This window comes from Empidonax traillii, unplaced genomic scaffold (genome assembly GCF_003031625.1).
Source record: "Empidonax traillii isolate 1590-97213 ecotype Southwest subspecies unplaced genomic scaffold, ASM303162v1 scaffold187:size1931383, whole genome shotgun sequence".
NCBI classification, from domain to species: Eukaryota; Metazoa; Chordata; class Aves; order Passeriformes; family Tyrannidae; genus Empidonax; species Empidonax traillii.
In genome coordinates, this window is record NW_020955380.1 from 898195 (window position 1) to 907392 (window position 9198).

The window sequence follows — 9198 nt, forward strand, 5'->3', positions numbered from 1 at the left end:
TTTTTTGGAAAAATTACTTCTCTGATGAAACTTTTTATAGTGTTTTTGTATTGAAAGTTACTGTTATTCACTGTTACCAGATCATTGCATTAGCAATATTCTTTTTCTGATGCCTTCTATATTTTTGTAAGCTGGGTTTAGTGATAAAATGTTAGGGAATTTACACATATATGATTTTTATGCCTCTACATTTGTATATAAATATGCTGACATTTCCTTTCTCAACACCTTTTTATAAACCAGCGTGATTGCTCATCCGGTTAGTGAATAATTTTCCTTACAAAATCAAGCTCCCTGCCAGTTTACCTGCCTCAGGAGGAAAAAAAAAAATCCCCTCTAAATGTATCTCTGTCTAATTTTGTTATTTAATGAAAAAATATCCTGCTCTGGAGGGCAGAGAGAAATGCAGTGCCCTGTAGCTGCTGCAGCTGAACACACCACCGAGGGGCCGCTCAGAGTTTTATCACAGCTCGAGCAGGGCCTTGCCCTTGTGGTTTCTGCAGCACATGCTCCTGCCTCTGGACACACTGCAGTGTCCCCCTGCACACCCTGAGCTGCAGCTCCTTCTGCTTTTGGGTAATCCTGCTGCTCTCTTGAGCAGAGAGACCCCCAGGTGAGGTGTGGGACGTTCTGCCACCTCCACTCTCCTTTCTGGAGCTACGTTAGATGCTTCCAGGAATTTGCCAATAGAAAATACCACCCAGTTCCTGCAGGGAGTTGCATTTTTCAAAAAGCCTCCTGTATTTATTGTTGGAGTGTGCTGCTAGTTACAGGGTGATGGAAATGAAATATCTGTATTCTCTTGATTTCTGGTTTTAATCTTCTCCAGCCCCAGAAGTCCTCGGTCCTGAGAAGTATGACAAGTCATGTGACATGTGGTCATTGGGTGTCATCACATATATCCTGTAAGTATTTGGGAAGAGGCTTGAGGAACAGAAAGAGGAAACATCTTAAATCTGCACTTACAAGTAATTGGTCACGAGGCTCATGCAAACCTGCGTGAGCTTGAAGGGGACTTTTTCAGGGATGAAAGGACTTTCCTAGTTATAGAAATTCTCTTGTCCACTCTTACAGCCTGTGTGGGTTCCCTCCATTCTACTCAAACACTGGTCAAGCCATTTCTCCAGGGATGAAGAGAAGGATTCGGATGGGGCAATACGGGTTTCCCAATCCAGAGTGGGCTGAAGTATCAGAGGAAGGTAACAATGCTCACTGTGCTGCTGGGTGTTGGTGGAGTGCTCACAGAGAGACTGTTTCTGAAAACCTGTCTTAGCTTTTGTTCCCCTTTCTTTTGGAATTTAAATCGATTTTTTGAAAGGTGATACAGAGAACGACTGGGAACTCAGATAGCAGCCAGCAACCTCAGTGCTACAAAAAGTAAATGACTGCTGAAAGCTTTCTTTCAAAGTCCAACTCCTGCTAGTGAATGCTGAGACTAAACCCTCTGGAAACAGAATCCTTAATCCTGAGAAAGGAGACAGCCAGGACAGCTGGAATGCAAGCTGAGTTGGAAGAAAGGCAAACTGTCTTAAGAACTCTTTCAGTCTCTGCCCTCCTTGGTGATCCAGCCAGCAAGGATGGCAAGTTTTCATGGTAGCTTTTTGGGATGTGGGAATTTGCCAGCCACCACTTAAATCAAGGTCAACAATTTATTTTGTATAAGTAAGTCATTGATCAAAAGCTGCTGTCCTGAAAGCGGATGGTTTTGATTGCGTCTTATCCTTACAGTCTCATAAGCTGGAAGTCTCACCTTCCCATCATATTAAAGGGAAAGGTCAGCAACCTCTGGGCTCATCTGTTTTTCTTACAAGCCCTTTATATTGCTGTGACCCTGTTCTTGTCTGCTGTTTAGCAATAACAAATTATGGCTGGATAATGCCGTGATCTGTGGCATTTTCACCCCTCACTGGATGTCCTGGCTGCCTGTGCAGCTCAGCCTGCTGAACATTGTTAAGGGAGATGTTTTACTTGTGAGTTTCTGGCTTAATATTTTCTCTGCTTTGGGTCTTGTTTATATTCCAGCAGTTATTTACATGCTGGAGGAGCTTGGTGAGAGAACATGCACTTGGAAAATGTGTAAGGTTTCTGTCTGCTTTGCCTGGCTGAAGATAGGGGCCCTCTACCCTTGATCCTGTTAAGACCATCTAGTTTGTGTGTGTTCTTTTAGGCTGATGGGGCACCTTCAACAATCTGCTGCTTTGTTCCCTCTTTGTGCTGTTCTTGTTATTTTCAAAAACCTAAACTTGTACCTCTGGCAGCTTCTTACAAGCATTTAGTCATCTTGCATTTGATGTTTCCAAAAGAGAACTCTTATTTAGAAAGTTCTTCTAGGTTGCTCAGGGAAGTTTTGTGTAAGTCCTTGTAAATAATGTCCTTTGGATGCAGCTTTTCTGCTCTGTCCACCCACATTAATGAAACTCCTGTCTAGACTCTCATCAGCTCATATCTCAGTTTCTCAGAACTCCTGCTTTGGCAGATCCTGCATTCACAGAGTTTGGCCAATCCATTTCTTAGACTTTTTTGTCCTTTGAGTGGCCTCTGATTTGTCAAAGTTTATTGTCCCTTTTTTTCCACAGCCTGTGCTAGTTGTTGTCTTCTATCATTTCTCAAAACATCAGCTTATACATTCATTCAGCTCGTAGTGCCAAGCTTGTTGCCATCTTTCAGACAAGCTTTCAGACAAGGTTTCTGTTCCTGTGTTTCTCTTTTCCTGAAGTCCCTGCTCTGAAAACAGTTGGTGTGGTGCTGTGGAGAGCGTAGCTGGAATCCCCAGGCCTTTTCTTTCCCTCTTACCTCTTATTTTGGATGTTTCCCTGTTCTGCCTCTTTAAACAGTAACCTACCACTGTGTACCTGGCTTCTTAACAGGGTGGCAGCAAGAGGTAGGTGTTTTGGGTCCTGCAGAATCATGATCCTTCAGTCAGCAGGTCTTTGTGTGTGTTTGGGAGCACAGTCCCAGGCTTCAACAATCCATGTTTGTCCTGTTTTTCAGCCAAGCAGCTGATTCGCCATTTGCTGAAGACTGACCCCACGGAGAGGATGACAGTGTCCCAGTTCATGAATCACCCCTGGATTAATGTGAGTCTCATCTCTCCTTTTGCACCATGAATTAATTCTTACACACAGAACCCTGCATGGAGCTCCACAGAGCACAGCAAGAGGACTGTTATTACTGCTGATATCTTAATTAACCTCCTGTGCCCTCCACAGAGGGTCATCTGCCTGTAAAACCACAATTCTTCTTGGTGTTCCCAGAGGACACACAAGGAGAGACACCCCCAGCAGTGTCCTTGGAAGCAACAGCCCAGTGTGTCTCTCTGTTCTGTGAGCAGGCAGTCACTGTTGACTCTGCAGCATACGCATGTGTTACTCCCTATAAAAACACAAAAATAAACTGTATGTGCTTACTTCATCAGTGCAGGATTTAAACAGAGCTATTATTAGTGGTCTCAGGCACCATTGTGCATAGCTTTGTTGGTGTGAGCACAGTGCTGTGCTCAGTGGGAATTCTCACCCTTGGCAGAGTTTGGGAATGCCTGAGGGAGGAGCAAGGGGCTCAGGTTATTGCCCTGAGAGGCTGCCAGGTAGGGTGGTACACAGAGCTATTAATGGTCCCAGTTCAGATTTCATTCTATGACTTGGCTGAATTCACTTTTCCGTAAAAAACAGTTTTTGGAAAAAAGGAAAAATGTACTCTAATAATACAATATTGATTGTTTCAAATAAGAGACAAGAATCCCAGGAGCTACAAGGCTGAGTTTCATGACATCATCTCTGCTCTGTAGGTGTCCCTCAAAATAGTAGATTGTACTTCTCACATTTGTGCCTAAAAAGACACCAGTCATGTTCTTGCTGCCCAAAAATCATCAGCCAGGAACACAATCACTTGTACTGTAGAATGCCCTTTTTTCTCTGACTGTGCTGGTCCTCAGAGGCCAGGGCAGAGGCAGAGCTGTGGCTCGTAGTGCCCCTTCCTGGAATGGCTGCTTCAGGATCTGAGAGCCCTTGGAATCACATGCCATGTACCTGTATGACATCCTGATGACGTAGAGAGATGTCATCACTTAAGAGGTATGAAAGCTGAGAAATTGAGGCTGCAAAGACTCTGGAGAACTAGAACAGGCCCTAGACAATGTCTGTAAGTCTTTTTTAACCAAATAAAAATGTAATCAGTGGTCAGAATTCATACCTCCAGCTTTAGGTGTTTGAAGGCCCAAGGAGGAGGTGTTTCAGAATTTAACAGAATTTCATGCCTAATAGCTGAGGAAGCTGCCACCTACAGTGACACACAGGTTACCTGGAATATGCATAGAGCCAGTTAATCAGGAGGAGATTAGAGACAAGGTCTGTGGAGTGCTGCACCAGGGCCCTGCTCAAACACTGTTCTCTGAAAAGTGCTGCAAGTTGGCTTTTTTTCTGCTGAACATCTTGTTCCCATGAGGCAGAGAGAAGGAGAAAGACCAATATAGTGAATGTCTCTGTTCTCCCTTTTCCTAGATCCCAAAGTGGGAACATGGATGGGGAGGTGCCTTGCACAAGCAGCAGAGGAGGATGCTTTGTGTCTTCTTTTTTCATTCCCCCTCTCTTTTTTTTTTTTAATTAGATGGATGGCAGAAATATTGTGAACTAGGCAAAAATTGTCAGTGTACATGGAGCACAGAATCCTCCAGTTGCTTGTAGATAAAATTGTTTTAACAAGCAGCAGCTCACAACAGACAGGAGAGCACCTTCAGCAGGGACTGGGACATCACTAAAGCCAGGCTGCTTGTTTTTCATTTCTCCTTTCCCAGCTGTACTTGATAAAACCATACCCTGGCCAGACAGGTCCTTCTCCAGAGGATGCAGGAGTCAGGATTTCTGCCTCATTCTGGAACTGCAGCAGTGCTTCCAGTGTAAGGCTTGCTTTACAGGGGTCTCCTCTTCCTCACATGCAGCTCTGTCTGGTGTAGGATGCCACAGCAGTAGACAGCAAGTTTGGGTAGAAAGCATAAAAATACAGAAGATCCAAGTGAAATTATAGTTTGGGTTATGGACTGTTAAGAAATGCCACAATTCTCTCTGAGTTTAGCTAAGGAACTGTGCTTTGTGCTTTAGCAGTTGTGCTTCATTCTAATGTAAGGTACCTGCTGATTCCATGGGTGCTGAGCAGTGAGCTCAGATTCATGTGCAGCAGCACCTGGGGTGGTGCACTGCCCTCTGAGCTGTGCCTGGCCCTGAGGAATAGCATCGTTTCCTCTTTGGGGCACACCGAGTGATCTGATAAAGTGGTCATCTCACTTAATGTATGTGGGCAAGGAAATGTCTTCTACAGCAAATCTGAGGAGATAAAAGGTCAAATTAACCACTTTAAGACATTGATTAATGAATACTGAAATGACAGTTAAAATGTAAAATGCACATGGACATTTATCCAACACCAGGTCATGGATTGGACTGGAAGGGAGCAGAGGGAAAGAAACTCAGCACTGAGTTCTCTCTCCTTTTGTTCTTTAAAGAGACTGTTGGATAGGGGCTGTAGTCCTTCCCTACCACACACAGGAGTTCCCTTGTGGAGTGACTGGAAACAGGAATAACAAGGAGGACATGAGATCCAGTTCTGTGCCCTTCATACGCATAGCAGAGCAAGCAGTCACTTCCCAAATGTTACTCCTCAGAACTTCTCTTGGTATTTTTCCCTTTTCTCAGAGATCAATGTCGGTGCCACCAACTCCTCTTCACACTGCACGGGTCCTGCAAGAGGATAAAGACCACTGGGATGAAGTTAAGGTGAGTCCATCCTAGTTCAGTTTTCTTTAAGTTAAGCCTGATAAGAGATTACATGAGCTGCCTTTTCTGCATATGTGCATTTCCCTGGAGACTGAGACTATTTTGAATACAATCATGTCAAACAAGGGAAGCATAAACATTCTTGGTTAGAACAGTAGTGTATATGATAACTGTTTAAATTGAAAAAGGGATGCTATTTGAACTTCATCTGGCAGCCTTGCAGCTGCACCAGATACCAACAAAGGTGGTGTTTATGATCAAAGGCATTAATGATGCTGCCTGCTGAGCCCCTCCTGTAACCACGGAGGAGAGGGACAGTGCTGGGGGAGTTGGAAGTTCATTACAGTGAAGTGAAGAATATGATGAAAATATAGAGGGGCAGGATGGGAGGGCTGAGCTGCATTCTGCTTTTCTGCTCTGTTCCTGTATTGTAAAATAACATTAAATAACTTTAGCCTTGTCTTGTTATGACATCGGGGGGGTGGAGAAGAGGGAATAAAAATACTGTCTGTCTTTTCCTTAATCTAACCAGGTGCCTCACCTACTTTTTTGTACTGATGACAATTGAATGCTTCCTGCAAACTGAAACTGTGGGGCAGACTAAAAGTCTTAACTCTTTCCTGCTGGCCTTGATCAGGTTGGCATGCTTTTACAATTAATTCTGAATTTTCTGCACTTAACAGTGCTTGGCATTTTGACAATTGCAACATTCCTGGAGTGTGTTTTATTGATTACTGATTTTATTTAAATCACTGATGTGTAGTTTCAGCTGTTGAGCTGTGTAATGGTAAAATTTCTTAGGACCTAGGCAATGTTTGCCTCCTGAGTCAGAGATCAAGCAGATACTTTCACTGACCCTTCTTCTTTTCGATGTTTCTGAGGACTTCTTGTGCTTGTGCGTTGTGCAGGTCCCAGAGGTGTTCCCTTGAGCTCCTGACATTCCCATAATATTCACAGGAGTGAAGAGATCAGTACCTGCCCCTGTTTTTGTTCACAACCTTATTAAAAATTTTAGAATGTGCCTGCACTCAGGCATTAATTCAGACCAAGGAGGTGTGTGAATCTGAAGCACAGACTTTTAAACTCAGCATGTCTGTGTGGACTCTTTGTCCCAGCCCTGCTATCCCAGTTGGGTAATGGAGCTGGAGAGCCCTGTCCTGAGTGTGGGATGAGAAGCCGGTGAAGGCCCAGAGCCAGCCGGGAGGGAATGCTGGGCATAAGGACATGGTGGAATTTAGGCCAGAGGAGTGTGGTCCTGCGTGCTGACGTGTGACATGCTATGTGAATAGTTCCTCCTGAGTGAGCCCATGAGTAGAATGAGATCTTTAGTCACCATGCAGTGCAGCAGAAAGGGCTCAGCTCTTTGTGGCTGTGGTGTGATGGAGGGTTCCTTCTGTACGCTCATGTCCTGGAGGTAAGTGTGGGGTGGCCGTGCCCTCACTGCCTCGGGGTTCAATAAGTTGCTTCCTTGGTTTCAGGAGGAGATGACCAGTGCTTTGGCTACCATGAGGGTGGACTATGATCAGGTGAAAATCAAAGACTTGAAAACGTCCAACAACCGCCTCCTGAACAAGCGCCGCAAGAAGCAGAAGCAGGCGGGCACCTCCTCTGCAGCCCCAGGGTGCAATAACCAGTGAGCACGGAAGCCAAGGACCTGTGGGTGGAGGGTAAAAGTTACACACAGCAATTTAAAATCATATGATCGCCTCAGTCCATACCACAAAGGCAAGGAGATCGTGAAGAAGCCATCCTGCAAAGAGGAAGCAGTGTGAAAGTTTGCTTTTTTATTACTTGAATCAGGGCTTTGCTTTTAAAGACTAATGTATACGACGTGATTCTGTTGCATATTGCTAGGGAAGGTACAATAATGCCAGAAATGTTACAGGGTTTGGGTTTGGCTTTAACTGTGTGGGATAAGAGGAGAGAACAGGAGGCAGCCTCAGCATACTAATGCACCGAGGCTTTAACAGCCATCTACGAGAGTAACTTCTGCTGCTGTTTGAAACTTGGGAATGGAAGATGCCAAGTGTTCTGCCAGGAGTGTTTTAGCAGTTTAGTAGAATTGGTAGTAGTCCATATTCCCAAACTCACCTCCTGTAGTTTCAGCGTATCACCTGCACAGTAATCAGTAATTCTTGTTAGAGGAAAAAGCATCCATACATTTCCATTTTGACAAAGCCTTCATGTAGTCTCACGTGAAGATTTGAGTTTGTCATGGATTTGCATTTGATAACATGTAAGTTTTCTGAACTGTAACCGCTGTGTTGTGTCTTTGCCACTGTCAAACTCCTCTCTTGTAATGTTTTGAATTTACCTGGTACAATATTTGAAGAGTTTTAATAAGGATTCAAGCAGCTGAAAGTATCCTGCAGAGAGTACTGCTGCTCCTCTTGGATCCACAACCTCCAGGGCGTGCAGCTGGACATGCAGTTGTATTCAAGAGACTGCTCTAGAGGGAAGACTCCTGAAATTCAGGAAGAAGTGGCAAATGCATGTTCTCTGAATGGACCCTGCCAGCATCCCTTCTGGTAATTATCTCCAGATCCTGTGCCTAAGATTACAGCAAATTTTGGGGTGCTGGAGTTGGTTTGTTTCCTGGGGCCAGGAACTTTGTTTGCTGTGTTTTGGTGGTGTTTCAGGATCCAAAGATTTTCATTGCTTAAGGGAGATTACCAATAAGTACATCCACCTGTCGGGTTTTTTTGTATTCTAATTAATTTTTTATGGGAACTTGGCCTTGGTTTGCTGGTATGTTTTATTTTGTGATCAAAATATTTCCTCTCACTGTATTTTGGGCTTTGGTTTTGTTTTTTTTTTAGTTGAGGTGAAGCAAATATTTTTGGAAGTATTATCAGAGTCTAGGATGTAAGTGATGTGCTTCCAGTGATGCAGACAAAAAGGACTTTGTGGTAGGTACAGAGTGCTGGTGTGTTAATAGGCTTGGGAGAATGTTAAAAGACAAAGAGGAAAACAGGGCTCCAGAGTGGATTTGAACTGTCAAATCTGAGTGACACAGCAAAGCTCAGCTCGAGGCTTTGGACTTCGGGGAGCCAGTTCATTGTGTTGGATGGATGAGACCTCCGTTCTTCTTTGTGAACTGGTCTGAGGGTTTTGTAACACGATTTATTAAAATCAGTTTCTAACATTCCTTCCTCCTGTCATCCCTGTGTCTGCTGAGGTGTTGCAGAGTTTGCATTGCTTTGTGAGGTACATCTGTGTTGGAGGTGATGGGAAAGGGGAGAAGGAAAGTGTTCTATGATGTTCACATTCAAAGACTGCCCAACTTTGAACATTTTATAAGATTACAGGGCTTTGGTTTTAAATATCCATCTCTATAAAGACGTATTTTTAAATTATTTCATGTTTATGTGGGCTTATCTGTCCTGTGTGTGTTTTGCCACATTAAATAAGGCATCATAACTCCTATGAATTA

At 43.9% G+C, this 9198-nt stretch overlaps 1 protein-coding gene across 1 annotated transcript in view; it reads left to right on the plus strand.

Annotated features, from left to right (window-relative positions):
* MAPKAPK3 (mitogen-activated protein kinase-activated protein kinase 3) overlaps positions 1 to 8913 on the plus strand; it is a 46090-nt gene extending 37177 nt beyond the window's left edge. Inside the window, exons 6-10 of the mRNA XM_027886476.1 lie at positions 830 to 905; positions 1075 to 1199; positions 2992 to 3077; positions 5685 to 5765; positions 7244 to 8913. Coding sequence (XP_027742277.1) covers positions 830 to 905; positions 1075 to 1199; positions 2992 to 3077; positions 5685 to 5765; positions 7244 to 7402 — 527 coding nt within the window. The 3' untranslated portion in view covers positions 7403 to 8913. The remainder of the gene's footprint in view (positions 1 to 829; positions 906 to 1074; positions 1200 to 2991; positions 3078 to 5684; positions 5766 to 7243) is intronic.
* Positions 8914 to 9198: the final 285 nt, after the last annotated feature.